General features: G+C 45.1%; 1 protein-coding gene across 1 annotated transcript in view; it reads left to right on the forward strand.

The window, feature by feature from the left end:
- The window catches only part of CTSC (cathepsin C), a 127,342-nt gene that overhangs the window by 73,509 nt on the left and 34,081 nt on the right, over positions 1-19,752 (forward strand). Inside the window, exon 5 of the mRNA XM_085623146.1 lies at positions 13,965-14,080. Coding sequence (XP_085479272.1) covers positions 13,965-14,080 — 116 coding nt within the window. The remainder of the gene's footprint in view (positions 1-13,964; positions 14,081-19,752) is intronic.

A 19,752-nucleotide genomic window follows, 5' to 3' on the forward strand; every position in this document is an offset into this window, starting at 1 on the left:
AGCTCCAAGTCTCCTGGAACATGCAAATCTCATGGTTATTGACAAAGTCATGCCAATCCGGATTAACCAGATGCTTCTTGAGGCCTGCAATGTTCCAGGAGAGTATATGGATTATTCCAGAAATGCCCCCTCCGCTGTCCAAGACAGCGTTGGGCGATGAAAGAGGAGAGTCATCGCTATTTGCTTGGACCTTCAATGTACCACAAGAAGGGCGTCGTGTACAGATTTCTGAGGAGAGTCAATCAATATACTCTAATCCTTTAAGAGGGGAAAAACGATTAAAAGTAGGTAAATTAAAATTACGGGACCCTACTTGGGGCCTTGGGTAAAAACTAGATTTTGTTAAGTTCCCGGATAGTGATTGTGGATAAAAATAGGTTAAGTCAAGGGTTCTAATAGCACTCTGGAATTGTCCTTGAAACCAATTAATTATATGGCTAGTTGCCATGTTGTCTCTAAAATTTACAATAATGACATCACCTTCAATGTCCTTCGGCCTTGAACCCACCCAACCAAGCCTGCGAATATTCAAAATTTCGCCATTGATGTTAAGAGGCAGAGGCCTATTCTTTCCTAACCAATGCATGACCTTATTTTTGAGGTCATAATAACCTTCCTTCTTTCCTAATTCTAAAACTGGGACTCCTGCCATACATACAGCGTAGGGAACCGCTTCCGGGGGCAAGTCTATATGATGACAGTTAGCACCAGGAGTATTAATCGAAGAAGGGACAGAAGGTACATTACGTACGGGGGGATCAAGACCAGCAAAGCAAGCATTGGTAGTTATCTGGCGATGGTTTAGTTCAGAATTAATCTTCCGATTGGGTGACAAATTAGTTGGATTTAATGAGGGTAAAAGGGATTTATTTTTAATTATCTCAGATCTAGTTTGGCTATCATCTGGCACTAACGTAGGATTAGAGTGAGAGGTACCTATTGAAGGTGCCGCTACAATGGACAAAGGCTCTTTTGATTGGACAATGTTTTTTAAAATCAACTTCTCCATTAGCCCAAGTTGTTCCGAAATACCCTTCATTCTTTCTATCAAGGGAAGGAGGAGTACTTTGACAAGTGGTACCAGACGACCCACAATTTCATTTGTTATTAAATCGCAATTGAGAGAATCCAACTGAGTTTCTAAATCCTGTGGTTGTTTAGCAACTAGAGGAGAATGAATCACCGGATTTTCCACACTGATGCACTTGTCGCTACCTTGATGGTTCTTTTTATTATACTTCTTTCCTCCCTTCTTACTTTTCTTCGATGGGGGAGGGCCTACATTATTAATTCTCCCTCCTTTCTTTTGTGGACTAGCAACAATAGCTATGGAAGTGTCCCTAGGTACTTGCAAGTCCATTAGTGAACCATCAGAAGAATGATTAACAAGAGAATTAGAGGTACACGGAGTTAAATGCGTATGAAGTTGTATCGCAGTATTTGGAACTTGAATAGGCGAAGATGATCTAGAAACAGTCTGAGAAGTATTTGATGTGCAGGGGATAGGCGGCGCCGTCACAGGTGAAGCGGCCAACTGAATAGGTCCGAGCGAGGAGCGTTTAGATTGTAAATGTTCGGCCGATAAACGTCGCTCCACCATGGCAATCTCCTTCTCAAGAACAGAAGCTGCCCTTGTAATAAAACTGTCCAGCGTGCCTCTCACTGAGCCTCCCAACAGAGATGTTCTACGTGTTGGAGTGCGTGATGGCATAATGATAATTGGGTAGGGCCACTAAGTGAATTGAGGAAATTGAGGAAATTATTAATATTAAACACCAGACAAGCAAATAACACAATCCTGACCAGGAAACCATAAAATTGTAACAATTCCAATGCTCATTAAAGCAAAATGTACCTTTAAAGTTGTTACACAGTTCTTAAAGAGTGGGCCCAGCCCTGCCTCTTCCTGCCCCGGCTCAGCCCAGCGCTGCCCGCGCGCGATCCCGCGCCGCGGGGGATAGCCTCGCTTTAATAGCGCCTCCAGGCGGTGTTGATGGGCGTGAGCTTCCGCCCCAAGTGCTGCTGGGAAGTGTAGTCCCCCTCCTGGCGCGGCCGCGAGAGTATCGAGCGCGGCGGCGGGAGGTAGACAGGCAAGGAGAGGAGGCACAGGGACCCCCGACGTAGTGGCCAGCTTGGGCAAAGACCTCCAGCAAAGCGACAAACAGGAGTAAGTTCCCCTCTATCTATATGCAAAGCTTAGAATGTGACAAAAAAGCAATCCTTCAAAGGCATACGTCTGCCTGTGAGTTGATTAAACAAAGGCTGTTGAAAACACGATGGAGTATCCTGGTGGATCCTAATAAAGTTCATTAAAAAAAAGAATAATAAAAAAAAAAAGGGAAAGGACACAGTCTTTTATCCAGGTATTCGTCGGTTTCCTATCTTGTTCCAAATGTATTCTTGAAGCACCCACGATAAGCGCAGTGTTGAAAGGATTGTTTATAACCCCGCTGGTGGAAAGTTCAAGACAAGCGCAGTTTTAGGTGACAAGCTTCACGTTTAGGACTGTATCCAAAGGGGAGTTTCTAACTGCTTGGAGGTTGCGGTCGATCGCGAAGTGCACAGCGAGTCTTCACACACTTCTATATGCTTTAAGGTGGGACCGCAGCGGGACGAAGCTGAGAAGGCAGCCTGAAGTGCTGAACCTCTCATCGCTCGCATAGATGCTGCACGCTGATGGTTTTCGGCTCCCGCCGCTCACCACAGGCCCCTGCGGGCAACAGGCAGCACAACAGGCAGTGAGACAATCCGCCGGTCCCGCCGCACTCCACAGGCCCCCCGCGGACCCCCCAACAACCAACCGCCAGCAGGTACTCAGCACGGCACCGCCTCCCGGCAAGGTCCCGGTCCAGGTATGGGAAAGCGGGGGGTGGGGGGGTTGAGCGGGCGGCCGGTTCACAAACTGCGGTACTCTGCTTCCTGATTTCTGCGGCTTGCGAGGCCTCGGCTGCGCTGACTTAGCTGAATCCCTTGCAGGAGATAACAAGCTGCAACTGTAAATACTCTCTTACTTTTCTTTCCTTTAGGGCAAATTTTGAGGATTTTGTAAAGTAAATTCTGTTACAATCTTGCTGGTGTGAACGGAAAGGCTGTATTCCTTTTATTTTTATTTTTTTTAACACATCAACATTTAAATACCTATAAATGAACAATACAAATATTCCAAAATAAACACGTAGAAAAAAACAATTTTATTTGTGCTTTCCTAATTCTGATATGTAACAAACACAGATTTTTATTTGGACCAAACCAAGTAAAGGCACTTTACTTGTTGATGCACAATGACAAAACTTCGCTAAAGCCAATTTTGCACCCATTATCATTTGTGCACTGTATAGTTTTATCAGTAAAACTGTGTGTACATTTGGTGGTCATTTCAATGGAAAATGTGCTGTCTGTTTATGACCGTGGCTACCACACCATGCTTCAGTAATCCATTTGTGACCGTGTGCTCCTAAATGCAACACCAGCTACATACTACATTATTACCACTGCTAAATTTTCATGGCACGTTTGTGACACTTCTTTGTGTGATGCATGTATTTTCCAGAGTCCCATGAGTTCACTGCCTTCTGGGAGCAAAGGAACTCTTACAGAACTGGAAGCTTGGTGTTGGATCTCTCTGATTTCCTCAGCTGAAGGAGTCCGACTCCAAACATATGAATCTACTGAAGCACCGGTGGCGGCCCTGCAAGGACCTCATTAAGTGCATAGTGGATGGGCAAGAATTGCAAATGCTTTCGTATGTAAATGGGGAGTGCGCCATTTGGCCCTGGCTTCCTGACAGCAGCGTTTTAAGAAGAAGTTCTGTCCATACTATTGGGTAGCTTCTTAAGACCAGACAGTCACAGTAATCTCTGTGTTCAATCTGGTGGGTGAAAGCTAAACTATGGCAGTTAGTAAAAGAACATAGATTCACTTAGGGCAGAGTGCTGGAACTGGGAAAATGAATTATTCAAGTGTTGCTTGTGTCATTTTATGCAAAGAAATTGCATAGATAACTTTAAAACAACATCTTGGTTTCGCTTAAGCACAATTCATCCTTATTAAAACCAGAAGTACGAATAGTTATCCTTCTGAAACCTGCAGAAACCTGCCATAGTCTCAGTAAACTAGTTGTTTCTCTACCGAGCAAGATACTGAGAGAGTAGGAACTAGAGTAACTTGTACACTAAGATAGTAAAAATGGGCAAACAGACCTATTAACAGAGAGAGCTGAACCAAGGGTCTGACTTGGCTGTAAGAGCCCAGGCATGAGCTGAACAATGGTAACATTTGGCATAGAAATCGTGAAATAGAGATTATTTAAAAATATGCTAAAGAGTCTTTAATGTTCAAAAAAGGATATTTCTTTGACAAGTATTACACCTTAGTGCATCAGATTATAGAGCTGCATTGAGAAGTGTTTCCTAAAAGTGCTAGTTTTTAAACATGAACCCAGAAACATTCATGCCCCCCACTCCAACGACCATAGCATTAGTGAACTAAGAGGCAAATTAGTTGTTTGTGCACCCTTTGTGTGTTCTATATTCTTATTTTTCATGGAGAGACGTTGTCCATTAGGCCAAACGTAAGAGATTTTGGTACAGAACACATCCTCACGTATTTCATAGTTTTCTTGTATGCAGTAATGAAAAAAAATAGGAGGAATGATAAAATGATATAATTGCCTGGAATCACACAATTTGATGAAGTGAACAAGTCCGGATTGATCCCAGATTTTCTGGTCTTGCGTAGTGTAATTCAGCCATTAGCTTGGTGTAGTGTCCTGTATGGACAAAAGGAACATGGACACTCGTGGTTCTTGTGGAGATTCTTTATTTGCGACCTCGCTATATCTCGGGCATCGGCTAACTGCCGTTCCTGGCCCCCGGCTCCTCCCTTTCCGCCTGCCCTCGTCCTCCCTCGGGCAGGTCCTAGTGCCCCTCATGTGAGTTGCATCATTACATCTCCCCCCCCCCCCCCCCCCGTAAACAAACAAAATAGAAACAACAAAAGAAAAGACAGTTTCAACTTTACAGTTCTTCAATCAGGCGAGATGGTTTCTTAATGGTCCGCTTGGGGTGTGATTGATGATCAGTACTGCCTCGCTCATGTTTGCCAGTGATTTCCATCAGTGCCTGACTGCAGCGGGCAGTGTCTCTGGTTCTCTTTTCTCAACTCGCAATTCAGTCAGTAGTTCCTTGACATTCGGGCTGCACTTCTTGAAGTATGTCACATTCCTGGTAACTCGTCTTCCGTCAGTTTCCGCAGTGATCATAGTTCCTTTCTGTTGCACCACTTTCAGTGGAGTTTCGTGATATCTGCAGTCAGTCTTTCGGTGTTGCTCTTGTCGTCTTCCGTCAGTTTCCGCAGTGATCATAGTTCCTTTCTGTTGCACCACTTTCAGTGGAGTTTCGTGATATCTGCAGTCAGTCTTTCGGTGTTGCTCTTGTCGCGCTAACACCCAATCTCCTTCTCGGATCTCAGCGGGAGAGGCATGTCGCCGTTCATCCGCGTAGTCCTTCAGTTTCTCTTTCTTCAGCCTGTCTGCGGTGCAGGGGGATCTGGACGGCTCACCAGTTGACATTGTGGGCAGTCCTTCATTGTTGTTTCCACCATTTGGTCCAGTGTTGGAAACCAGACTCTTTCACGGAGTGCTCTTTTCGTTGCTACTATGCCCCGGTGTCCTTCATGTGCTAGGTTTATGACCCCTTGTCTTAGTTGTCGTGGGATCACAATGAGTGGACCACAGGAACGGCTGCCCTTGTTTGGTGAGCGTTCTCAGGGGGTGACGTATTGTGGCGTAGTCTGGTATATATCTGGAGCAGTAGCTGGCCATGCCTAGGAACGAATGTACGTCGCCAACGTCCTCTGGGCTTGGTGTGTCATTTAGCGCTGCTACCTTTTCAGGATCTGGCTTCATGCCATTTCCAGAGAATATGTGTCCAAAAAATTTCAGCGTTGGCTTGTGGAATTCAAACTTGTCCTTGTTGAGTGTGAGGTTTGCCTCTGACAGTGCATGACAAACCTGATCTAGCGCTCTGTCATGTTCTTGAGTGGTTGCTCTATATACCAGGATGTCATTACTATAATTTAGTACATGAGGCACATGATGAATTGTTCTTCTAATTGCTTCTTGAAATATTTCTGCTGCTGAGGACACCCCAAAACTGAGTCTTTTGTACCGGAATAACCCTAGGTGCGTTGAGAACGTCGTGATGTATCTGGACCGCTCATGCAGCTCTAATTGGTGATATCCTTTGTTGAGGTCTAGTTTTGAAAATATTTTTGCTCCGTTGAGTGACGTGATCATGTCGCTGATGTGGGGGCCCGAGTGTCTCTCTCTCTATCGCTGTGTTACGTGCTCTCATGTCCACACACAGGCGGAGTTGGCTTGTCTCTCCTTTCTTTGGGACTACTACGACCGGGGAGACCCATGGTGTGGGCCCATCGGTTCTCTCTATAATGTCAGCCTCTAGTAGGTCTTGTAACTCCTTCTCTACTGCTTCTTGCAGGTGAAATGGGATTTTTCGGTGGTGTTGGGCCACCGGTGTGATTTGTTCGTTGATGTGCAGTCTGACTTGGTAGTTTTTCATTTTTCCGAGACCTTGGAAAAGTTTGGGGAACTTTTGAATGACATCTAGTTTGTCATCCACTTTGTATAGTATGTCTATCAGTTTTAGTCTTTCTGCAGTGGGCAGGCTTAACAAACCGTCTGCCTCAGGCCCTTCAATAACGTGAATGTATGCTTGTATCGTGCGATCGCGATACAATAGATCGGTTGCGAACTTCACAAGACACGGCAGTGGTTTCTTTGACATCCACGTGTACACTTGCACATGAGCGTCGACCAGTTTGGGAGGCGGCCTCATTCTACAGGTAGGTAGTTTAGTGATGCCCCACTGTCCAGTACGAACTTGGTGTGATGAGAGCTAACTCTGATGTCTATCCGTGGGTATTCTTTTAGCCGGTCAGGATCAGCCACGAAGTGGATATATTCGTTTCGGTCTTGTGGGATGGGTGAGAGGGAGCTGGATTCTCTCGATGACGACCGTCGAGATTGACAGGTCCGGCAGGAGTGACAGCTGGATTGTGACGACCCTGTGGATGAGTCTCGTCTATCCTGAACTGCTCCGACGTGGTGACGACTGCCCGAGGGATAGTGTTGCCGGGGCTGTCTTCGTTGGTCATCCTTGTGTGATGTACCGCACATGCTTTCGAAGTGGTTGCTTCTGCCACATTTCCGACATTGTTGTCCTAGTGCCTGGCATGCGTCTGCATGCGGGAAGTCGTAGCCGCATCTGTAGCATTTCAATTGTCTTTCTTATCGTTTCTGAGTGTGGCTCGTGCTTCGGCGTGAGTTGCTTGACGAGTGGTATGGTTTCTTGGATCTGGAGGAGCGCACTTGAGGTTAGGACCGTCCATGCGCTTGTCGAGACTGCATTCTGAATGCCTGTTCACGTTTTTCACTTCTCCCGGCTTCCATCTTCTTTGCGTGTTCATCGGCTTGATCCTCAACTCTTGTAATTTCTTCAATCTCTTCTAGCAGGTAGCTTTTCTTTAGCAGTTTGCGCCTCAGGGGCTCTGATAGGCAGCCTTCTATGATCCTTAGTCGGAGGGCATCTTCGGTGGAGAAATTATCAAACTCACAGTATCTTGCCAAGCGTCTCAGACATGTAACAAATACACCCATTTGTTCACCTCTTTCCTGTGAAGCTAGGTTGAAGGTGTATCGCTCATAGTCGACATTCTTTTTGTGCAGGAACTTGCGGTTTAGTGCTTCACAGACTTTATCATATGAGCCAGCGGACTCAATAGGGAGCTCTTTTATGATCTGTCCAACTTCTTTGCCGACCAGATTCTTGAGGGCAATCAGTTTCTGTTCCAGGTCCGTTACCAGAGACCCTTTCATGAAGTCTGTGAAATCTTCTAGCCATTCTTGCCACCGCAGGTCCATGCCACCGCCCGATTCAGGAGTGAGGGGCTCTGGAGGGCGTAGGAACGAGACTCCCAGCACACCCATGGGAGCCGGAGCGGACTCCGTCATCTCGTGGTTTGTTGCGCTTGTCTATGCTTGTTTGCTATGTTCGTTGCACTCGCCCGTGCTTGTTTGCTATGTTCGTTGCACTCGCCAGGGCTTGTTTGCTATGTTCGTTGCACTCGCCAGTGCTTGTTTGCTATTTCAGGTTCTCTGCCTGACTTCAAAATGGCCGCCGCGAGAGTCGTGTGCAACGAGATTTGGCCTTTTCTTCACCGGGGACTAGATTATTTATTCACGCTCTCTCTCACTCACCGCTTGTCAGTTTCAGTCGGCACTTTCTCCGGCCAGGCACCAGGTGAGGCAGCTCTTTCTTCGGTTCCCTTTTTTTGTTTTGTTTTTCGAATGAAGTCCCCGCCGGGGTGGGCTCCCGGCGAGTAGGCAGGCAGCAGGCTCTAGCCCTCAGTACATGCCACATGCACACGCGGTGTGGCGGGGCGAGCTCCGGGCAGTTTGGCACACTCCCGGATGGCTGGGGTGGGCTCCCAGCGCGTGAGGACGCTCGCGCCGTTGCTCACTTGCCACGCGGATTCCGGCCCCACGCAGCTAGGTGCTCCCCTTTCCCAGGGGCCACACCGAGTTAGCCTTCCCTCGCGTGTTGGGTCTGTCACCCTCGTCGCCAGATGTAGTGTCCTGCGTGGACAAAAGGAACACGGACACTCGTGGTTCTTGTGGAGGTTCTTTATCTGCGACCTCGCTATATCTCGGGTATCGGCTAACTGCTGTTCCTGGCCCCCGGCTCCTCCCTTTCCGCCCGCCCTTGTCCTCCCTCGGGCAGGTCCTAGTGCCCCTCATGTGAGGTGCATCATTACACTTGGTATCCTTTCGTGCGCCTGTTATTATTATTATTTTTTTATTTTTTATTTTTACTTGTCATTTGAAACTCATACAGCAAATCTGGAAAACAAACATTGAAGTAGCCTTGTTCAAATGATACAAAATGCTTAGCAATGTTATCAACCTAGGGTTGCATCATACAGTGCCTCATACCTAACATTATTATATCCTTATACAGGCTAGATTGAGTTTTTAGGAAGTGTGCACGTATTTTGACACCGACTCCTAGGGTACAGCGTCCAGGGACAAGTTGTTGTCTGCATCCGGCTTACCCTCTTTCGAAATTTCTTGCAAATGTTTGCATCAAAGGTTAATGGTTTGTTTTTCATTCTTGGTGCATGAGGTCAGAAGGTTGGGTAGCAGCAGAAGCCACAAGAAAGCTCTGCGCATTTTGGACTCAAGGGCTCAAGAGGAACTTGTACTGAACCAGAGTCTAGTATCTGGCTCACACCTTTAGTAGCTCACCCACCTGTATTCTTTATTCTGGGTTCTCTGTTCCTGAAACAAGCTTAGATGCTGCTGCTAGTGTGATACTGGTTTTGCATTTGAGGATATCTTAAGTTGGACGGTTGATGGTCTCTTGTACCTCTGCTACCTCTGCTGAATGTGAGGGGAAATTACACCACTTCAACATGGTGTGTGTCTGTTTGTTTAACCACGTTTCTGGACTGCTACCGCAGATGTTATCTATGTTCTGTGCATGGTAGGGAAGCTTGCATTGTTGTCTTAGAGAGATAAGTGTGTTTTCTATGGTTGTGAGGGAAATGTGTACTATTGGCTAGCACCGTACCTGCTTCATGTTTGGAAATCTTGCAATGCATGGGTCTCAATTTTGCACTAATTCACCTCAGTTCCTCGCATTTCTACCAAAACTGAAATTCTGCTTGTTTGTCTAAGTGAGGTGTTAAACGGCGCAGCACAGTGCTACGCTTGTTCATTGTCTTCGAGCGAAGCTTGCAGTGGCCCTGCAACACCACACTTGTTCCATTTCTGTGAGGAAAACTTGCACTGGTCCTGCAGTGCCACATTCAGTCCGTGTCTTTCAAGGAAAAGTTGTGATGTTCTTGACCAGTGCTGTATGTTTTATGCATGGGAGCTATAGACTCCCTGTGCTCCTGCTTCCTGTGCTCCATCTATTTCTGTGTGTTTTTGATCTGACCAATAGACTGTTTTAGCTGTCTCACCAGGCTCATATTTTCGCCAAAATGCATAACGTTGCTTAGAGAAAATGAGCTTCTAGCAAGCTCACTTCAGTTGTTTATCAAACAGTGTGTCATTCACATATTAGTTCAGCACTTTAGAACAGCATATATACAATTAGGCAGTGGCTCAGCCCGCTTCAGCCATTGTCTTTGTTGCCAGTGATTGGCTCTGCCTAGTAGACAACCCCTGGTATTTAGGATACCAGGCAGTCTAAATAACAGTATTTTGCCTCCTTAATCTGTGTTACTCTACATCCAGAGGAGTCCACCCTGTGGAGATATTTCATTTAAGTTCATCCCTCATTTCATGCACACTAGTGCATCGAGAAAGTCGTCAACACACAACTGACCCGCTACCTCGAGGGCAACAACATCCTAGACCCATCCCAGTCCGGATTCTGAAGAAACCACAGCACCAAGACAGCCCTCATCGCCGCCACAGACGACATCAGGATCCAACTAGAAAACGGCGAAACATCAGCCCCCATCCTCCTGGATCTGTCAGCCCCCTTCGACACGATCTGCCACCGCACACTAAAGACACGCCTCCAAGAAGTCGGAATCCAAGAAAAGGCCCTGGACTAGACCACATCCTTCCTCTCCGGCAGAACCCAGAGCGTCCGCCTCCCCCCCCCCCCCCCCCCTCCCTTCCACTCCGAAGCCACCGACATCATCTGCGGCGTACCCCAGGGCTCATCCCGACGCTGTTCAACGTCTACATGGCCCCCCTCGATCACGTCACCCGCCAGCACGATCTCAACATCATCTCCTACGCTGACGACACCCAGCTGATCTTCTCCCTCACCAAGGACCCACACACCGCCAAAACCAACCTCCACGAGTGAATGAAGGCCGTCGAGCTGAACTCGGACAAAATGGAGGTCCTCATCCACAGAACCACCCCCTCCGCCTGGGACTCCTGGTGGCCGACCACACTGGGAGCAGCACCAACACCCGCCGACCATGCACGCAACCTGAGAATCATCCTCGACTCCTCCCTCTCCATGTCGAAGCAGGTCAACACCGTCTCCTCCTCCTGCTTCAACACCCTCCGCATGCTCCGCAGGATCTACAAGTGGATCCCCACCGAAACAAGAACAACGGTGACCCAGGCCCTCGTCAGCAGCAGGTTAGACTACGGCAACGCACTCTATGCAGGTATCCCGGCCAAACACCTGCGACGACTTCAACGCATTCAAAACGCCTCCGCTCGACTGATCCTCAACGTCCTTCACCGCAGCCACATCACCCCCCACCTGAGAGACCTACACTGGCTCCCCGTCAAAGAGGATCACCTTCAAACTACTCACCTACGCACACAAAGCACTCCACAACACCGGACCAGCCTACCTCAACAGCCGACTCAGCTTCTACACCACTACCTGCCAGCTCCGCTCAGACAGCCTTGCACTCGCCGCTGTCCCCCGCATCCAACGAACGACCTCCGGTGGCAGATCCTTCTCCTTCCTCGCCGCCAAGACCTGGAACACCCTCCCTACCCACCTACGGCAGACCCAGGACCTGCTCGCCTTCAGAAGACTCCTCAAGACCTGGCTCTTCAAGCAGTAGCAGCACCCCCTCCCCTCAGTGCCTTGAGACCCTCACGGGTAAGTAGCGCGCTTTATAAGTGTAATGATTGATTGATTGATCAAGCGATGAGGATACCAGCAGCTGCATTGCCATTGCTGCTGGACCACAGCTCTCTTATGCAGAGTGCCTAGCGTAACTTCTGCAAGCTTCAAAATCATGCCACCACCTTGAAACACTATTCTGCATACACTGCATTCATTTTTACTGTTCCATTAAGGCAGACCAGTATGAAGATGTAACTTGTAAATTTTTATTTTAAAACACACCCTCCATATTTTGTTGGTATGTTTCTTTTTTCATTTATATGCTTGTACTACAAAGAAAACAAACAACTTGCTTTTTAGAAAGTGAGTGGGACACTAGTTAACCTCGTGGGCATTCAGGCTTCACCGTAGCTTAATACAACAGCTTTTTAGTTGTACTGATGGCCGATGCACCAGATACATTATACTTGTGTGAGTCCAGGATAACCACCATATTTAGCGCGTGCCTAATAAGGCGTGTGCCTATTGACAACACAGGATTAACCTTGTCTTTTGTGAATATAGGGTAAGTGATCTACATCTTGAAAGTTGTGCCTGTGTGAGTGCAGAATTAGGCATATGCCTGTGTGAAGTGCAATATGAGGGATTTTATATTCGTGTTATTAGTGTTTGAGTCGCCAGGGAATGTCTAGAGGTCGTCAAGCGTTTGTCAAAAGACTTTGTGAGTTACACGGCTGGGTGTGAATAATATTGTGACCTCCACTGAGGGACTTTGGCGATCTTATAAAATTGGCATAATGTTTTTTAATTTTCTTCTCTGTAATTAATCTTGTTGTAGGGTGGAATACTGCTTTAATGGGATCACAGTAACATGCGTGTCAACTGCACTTTGACACCTGTGTCCAGACTTCTCTATACAGGTTGAATATCATTATGGAAATTCTTGGGTCATTTTTTATTTCTAATAGGTTTGCCTGTTTTGACCAGTTGACTCCATCTGTTGAGAAATGATACAACAGCTGTAGAGAAATGATACAAACCAGTTGAACTTTGTTGTATAATTTGGAGGATTCCCAGGGTTCTGTGTTTTGGGCATGGTGACTATTGTCCATACGCAGATTCTCAGGTTTTTTCAAACGTCAGTGGACTGAGACACTTTTCTTTGTTGGACACTATTCGTGGAAAAAAAAACCTTCCCCATCATGCCCGGAACCACCAGTTGCAAACACTGCAAAATTCAGTAGACCTATGACCATGTGACACATTTCATAGGAAAGATGACATTAAGAACATAAAATGTAATTTCATTCTTGATCGCCTTTAAAGTGTATTTTTTTCAAAAAATGTTTTGTCTTGCTAGTGCAATGAGGGTCCATACACACTTGCCAGATTTAAAGGATAAAAATAGTGTTAGGTGAAGTCTTTTTATAATATAAACGTTTTCAAGGAGAGCAAAATGCTATTTAAGTTAACAATTTTGGTTTTGCATGCTTATATCTATTGCAATAAAGATGGTTTGCTATGCTTTTATTTGCTGGGGATCTACCGTTTAGTGTTTGTGATTTTTGCAGTTCATTTTCTCGCAGTCTTAGTTTTTTAATGAGATTTTAGCTTTGAATTCATTGCTCTATTGAATCTCCTCGTTTCAATTTATGTGTAAGCCTATACTTGCTTCAAATCTGTCTCCTAGCCAACAGGATTGAAAAAAACAAGAAGGATCTAGCAGGCCCTAGGATATTTTCGTCAAGCCCAAAGAAAATCCTCCAACATATATGGGATGGTTATCGTCCCTATATGAAGTTTCTAAAGTAGACCTGGCTAGTCCCTGTAGTATGAAAAAAAAAATTGCCTTTTGGGACTATTTGATACAGTGGAAGTAGGTAACCGGGGTTTTTTTTTTTTCTTTTTGTTTTTTTTTCCCCGGGTCCTATGATTATGCCAGCTTCCCTGCTCCATGGATCTATAACAAGGGTCTTCGTTCGTCTTTCTGGTCCAAACAGGTTGAAATATGCCTAGATGGAGTTTCTGAAGGTCGTCCTTTTTTGTGTGTTGTTTGCTCCTTCTCCCGCCAATTAGTTTCTTTTGTTTTTTGTGCAATTGTCCATAGCACACTAAAGGGTTTGGTGGGCAGGACAAGATAGCACAAAATGGTGGTTGGCGGATTTCCTTCTTCACACATAATGGTTTGGCAAATGAGGAAAAAAAAAAAAAAGCCTATACGTGCTTAATGTAAGTATATTTTAATCTGTTTGGTTCATGTTGATGAAGACCATTAGTCTGGATTTTTTTTATTTTTTTATTCTTGCCTTGTTATGTCTAATTTTATTATAGACGTCCAAAACCTGCACCAGTGATGCAAGAAGCTACTGGATTCTCAAATGTGCCCGACTCCTGGGATTGGAGAAACGTTAATGGTATTAACTACGTCAGTCCTGTTCGAAATCAAGGTATGCCCAATTATTTCTTTGACTCAGAGACATAACAACATTTACCATCACTCATTTAAACCAATGTATAAAATATTTTTTAGCTCACACAAGCAGTCTTGTTACTTCATAAATAACTTGTACTCTCATTGAAGTCCACATTTATATTGAATACATGCTGTATACCTATATAATTTCATTGTGCCACCAGAATTGCACAATGTTCTAAAAAAGAAAAAATATATTTTCTTAACGTACCCTTCAGTTCTAGAAACATGGCCATCCAGGTTCCACTTTTCATTGTTAATCAAATGATGAAGCTGGTCATTTGACAGATCGCATTTGTATCGCATGTTGTAGCTCGAGTTGTTCCTCTTCCCTTCAATACTTTGGCCATAAATTAATATCCTAGTTTATACTACAACGCTGACATTGTGCAACTCCATGAATAAAAAGGCGGGGTGTTGCCAGGAGGTCACATTCTACAGGCGTGCTCCTAGGATCATCCCAAGATTCGGTCTTTCACCTTGTTATGTGCAAGCTCTGATAGAGAACCAGGCTTAGGATCGAACCAGGTGCGACACCTGGCTTCACAGCAGGGTACCAGGGTTTATCAGAGCATCTGAACCAGTCTCTATGATCCAGCGTTATCCAATGTAGAAAACACTTGGAGAATTCTGGTTCTCTTTCAGCTGGACAGGTAACATGGCACTACTTTGTGGTGTCCTGAAGCCCCTTGAACACCCCCCAGTGTGTCTTTTTGGCATCTCTTAGCCCGATTACACAACCTTCCCCTCGAGAATTTCCCCAGAATCACCATGAATCTTGCACAATCAGATGTCCCTCACTCTAAATTCCACTGGAAGAACTTTGAATCCACATACGCATCTGGCTGTGCCACATGAGTTCCACCCCTATCCTCCCAGCTTTTTGCTGCAGCCATCAAAGATGATCCCCTAGGCCCAATGTCTCTGTTACTGGCTAAAATTATATGAAATATGTAAGTGTACTGTTGAAACCACAGGAGCAATGTTGAATGCAAAAGGCAATAAAATATGTTTTTTTTAAAAATGTCTGTTACTGCCTCCAACACCTGACTTGAAACCTGAGGATCAAGCACTTAGTGGGCCAGGGTGAGTGATTGGGTGAATACAATGTGTAAAAACTTTATTCAGACTGTCTGGAAATTAAATGTAAACCACTTTATACAAGACATAGCACTGATTGTATGATCCAGTCAGAAGCAATGCATATCACTATTAGTGGAGTCTGCACAACCTATGTACTTGAAGGTAAGTGCACCCTAGCTACTGAATGAATGCGTTCTGGGAAGCTAACTAGTTTCATTCATCTAGATAATCCTACTTATTTATTCTTGGCATATATATCATGATTGAATGTGTTTGAGTCATGCGTGTCATTGTTGGTTGAGCTACAATCGACCTAGTCTTCAGTTGCTCAGCAGAACAGATCCTCATTTAGGTTAGGTCCTCTTATTTCCTGCAGCCCCTTCTTAAATGGATATGACTTCTCTCTGTTTCAAGAAGGAATTATCTTGGAAGGAAGACTACCAGTTCCTAGGAAATTACCCTGTTACAGATGAGCAATTGTTATGTATAAATCTGCCTCTGCTACATGCAGCTGAACCTATTGAAGTTGCCTCTGTACATACATTTACATCACCTCCCTCGTCTAGTCCCAGTGGCAGGTCATTCACATGAACTTGATGTCTGCAGGGTACACCTAAAAAAAATAAAGGGAAAGTACAGAAGTGACACAGAAACCAGACTTAAGCTTACTGCAGAAGTACACATTGATTCTTCCAGAGACATTGACCCTGAGGACTCTGGGCACGGCATACCCCACATATCCGTATAACCATGATCTTACGTTATCACCGAATAGTAAAGTTGCACCCGTCATAGGATATAATGAATTTCTCAGTTGTGTTTTAATCTGAACATTAGAGTTTTAGCATTTGATCATAAAAGGTTAGTACCTCAGATGCACTGCTGCTATACAAGGAGGTTCAGGTGGTAGTCCATGCATCTAAAACTGAATTTCTTCTAATCCCTCCAAAAATCCAACCTCCCTTTCCAAGAGTTTCTAGAATTGTTCCCGCCACAAACTGCAATCCAGCCATTGTGGAAAATGCCACATTTCTGAGCTTTATCCTTGACCATAGTCTAGACCCCCAGAGATAAATCTCAGCCATTGCCAAAAGCGCATGCCACCAGATAAGACTGCTCTGGAACCTCAGGGTTTTTATTCCTGAGCAAGATTGGAATCCTGCGGTCAAGGCATTGGTTCTTTCCTGACCATACTAAGGTAACTCACTCTTTGGTCTCCTTAAAGCACATCTAGTTCCTTTGAGAGCAGTGCTTCATACAGCTGTGTGATTTGTGACTGGCTACCGGAAGCTCAACTACATCTCTCTGCAGTGGTTCCCCATCAATGCAAGAGCCCAATTTAAGACTGCATGCGTTACTTATAAAGTCCTCAAACCCTCTCCCCTACCTCATACCTGGTTGGAAAACTGAAAGTCCTTGGAGCTCAACAAGGACCAAGAAATGTTAAGTCCCTCCAGCTCGAACCTCTGACTTTGAGGCAAGAATGCTGCATGAGACAGGCAGTCCCTTGTAGTGCAGCAAGGCTTCGGTAGTGCCTCCCACCCGTCCTTTGCACAGCATCTTTTCTATTCATATTCAAATGAGAACTCAAAATCTTCCCATTTAAGAGACCTCTTAGTTAAAATGGAGGTTCACTATTTCTCCTATGTTGACTGACCTGCCTGTCCTGGTATGAAATGTGTGTTCTCTTAGTTACTTGCTGCTAATTTACTATCCAAGTTAGCTGACTACTGGTTATCCTGTAACATCCTATGTGGTAGGAACTGTTTTTCCTTGTTTTCCTGGTGCTATTAGATCGTTTTATGATGTTTATTAACTAACAACCTATTTCCTGCTCCCTTGTGAAGCTCTCTAATATCTTTGGGCCAAGTCTGTGCTATATAAATAAAAGAAAAGGGAAAAATTAATAAAACAAGTAAAACCAATGAATTTGACCTCCTGATCCCTTTTGTTGAGCCACGGTCAAGTTCACTAATCTGTGCACTCCATGGCTTTTATGCTCTACTTGCTGTAAACACTACATTTGACTAATTTAGTTCATGTACATAATCCTCTATTACACTTATTACATTGTCAGCTTCAAAAAGGGCTGTGTCCCAAGTCATCCTTGGCTAGACAGTTAGCCACAGGACCTACTTGAGGAAAGAATATTGCTGCACCATACCAGAGAGACAACCAAGATGTTACCCTGAAAATATGTTCAACCCTTCCGTGCCCCAAGAGTATCCCTGCTCTGGCAAATTAATATTTTGCAAACTCACTGTGATCTATAGTTTATTTCTTGGAGTCCAGAGGGAATGTATCCAAAATTACCATTGCTGCTTTTGTGTATCTAACCAAAGATGGTTGTCGGCGTGACACAGACATGAGGACACCAGATTGACTCTGCAAGCATCAAATGTGACGCCATACACAAGGAGCCAGTTACAAAATAACCAAATGTAATTTCAGCAGTTTGGGTTAAAAATGGTTACTAGATAGATAGATAAATTGGTTCTGTCCTGTGAACTTGATGTTCTCGTCATGCGTTTTTAAAATGTTTCTTTTTTTTAAACTTACCTTGATTGAGGAATTACACCCTTACCACCTCGGTGTAGCTGTAGTTCTATCAGAATATATCTGAAAGAATCTAATCTAGAAACAGTAAAAATATACCATCAACAGTAAAAAAGGTAGCAGGTAAAAAAAGGTAATAGCTAAAATTGTTTATTATGCCATGTAGAAAGTGTGTGCGAGAGTAAGTTATTGGTGGCAGAGATTCTGAACTAATGAGGTTTATTTAAATCTGAATATTTAAATTAACATTTTTACCTCCTTTTTGGCTATGTGTTCCCCTCCAACGGCTTGTGGTTCCCCACATTACTTACTATACTCAACGGACAACTTTTATCTGTTTCCTATTGTTATGTATGGCGCTAGTAGAGAGCCACTATCACGAATAACTGGATTCACACCCAGTAACTCACTGCTACGACTTGGCAACAGTTCTTAGCCAAAGCTGTTACCCACTGTCGCTAAATTTTAAAGGAATTCCAGTCTGACTGAGAATGCCGATTCTCAGATAAACATGCATAGAGAATCAGGATTTCATTAAAGACACGGAGGCTAATATTATGCATACTCTTTCATTTGTCACTTCACTCAGCAGCCGCTTTAAAGAACTTCATTAAACAAGAACAATGCAGAATTAGAACTCCACAATCCATAAATGGCACTGTGGCACAATATTGTTCCATTTTTAAATGCAAAACTGTGAAAAAAACGAACTCCTTCATTCAATCCAAAACTGCCATCTTTCCATACTCTTAAGACTGTAAATCTGAACGGACAAATAACATGTTGGACTTGGCCCTTTTTGCAGGGTCATCCCTGAACTTTTTGCCTTCCTTCTAGTATTTTTTCTGACCTGGTCTTGGTGATTTTAGGACTCTGGGCACTTTATCACTGCTGTCCAGTGTAAAGTGCATGTGCTCTCTATGGTAAAACATGGTAAGATTGGTCTACGCCTGTTTGGCTAATTTAATTTACCTGTCAGTCCCTTGTAAAGCGGTATCCTAGATACCCAGCGACAGTAAATTAAATGCTACTGGTGAGCTTGCAGTGCTGATTGTGCCACCCACCAAAGTAGCCTTTCAAACCCATCTCAGGCCTCTGCCATTGCAGGGCCTGCGCGTGCAGTTTACTGGCGCTGTGACGTGGCACATAAAAAGGGTGCCACATCTGTGACTCCCCTTTTACTACATATCAGTCACCCTAAGGTAGGCCCTAGCTAGCCTGATGGGCAGGGTGCATTGTAGGTAAAAGATTGGACATGTGCCTTAACTGTGTGGCATGTCTGGTAGTGACAAACAGCCATTTTGGTTTCTCACTACTGTGAGGCTGCCCTCTCATAGGAATGCATTGGGGATTCCCTGATCTGTGCTGCAGTGGTAATTCCTGACCTGAGAGGAGCAGCGGGGTCAAGTTTGGTATGTTTGGAATAGTAATAATAAATGCTGCGTAATGGTGTGCGCAGATTTATTATCACTATTTTAGAAATACCACTTTTAGAAGTGGGCATTTCTGTGTGCTATGTGTCTTTGTGCCTGCCTGATGTGTATTGCATGTCTGGCTCTGGAGTGGCAGGGGCTGGTGAGGTGTCTGGCTCCAGAGGGGCAGGGTGAGTCAGCGCTAGGCTGAATAGGTAGATCTGCATTTGGAGTAGTGGGAGGAGTAGCCCCTGATCCTGAATAGGTCTGTGCCTGCCTTGTACAATGCTGGATCCGTCCCCCTGTGGTGTGTCTGGGGCCAGAGCCTACACTGACTAAGGGGGTGGTGGTGCGCCTTTAGAGAAAGGTGGGAGTGCCCCCAGAACTAGTTTGGACCGGGGGCAGAGCCCTAAGAACAAAGACACATGTGGGATAAATATTGGGGCTGTGACACCATGTGAAGTTGTTGGTGCTTACTTGGATCTGGAAGTGAAGGCTGTTGGGCGCCAGGAGGAACCACCACGCAGGACTTCCCCTCTGCTGGAGAGCCCTGTGAGCTGGCCTGCCTGGGCCAGCTCTGCCCTGGGTGATTCCT

This window comes from Triturus cristatus, chromosome 8 (genome assembly GCF_964204655.1).
Source record: "Triturus cristatus chromosome 8, aTriCri1.1, whole genome shotgun sequence".
In the NCBI taxonomy this organism is placed as follows: Eukaryota; Metazoa; Chordata; class Amphibia; order Caudata; family Salamandridae; genus Triturus; species Triturus cristatus.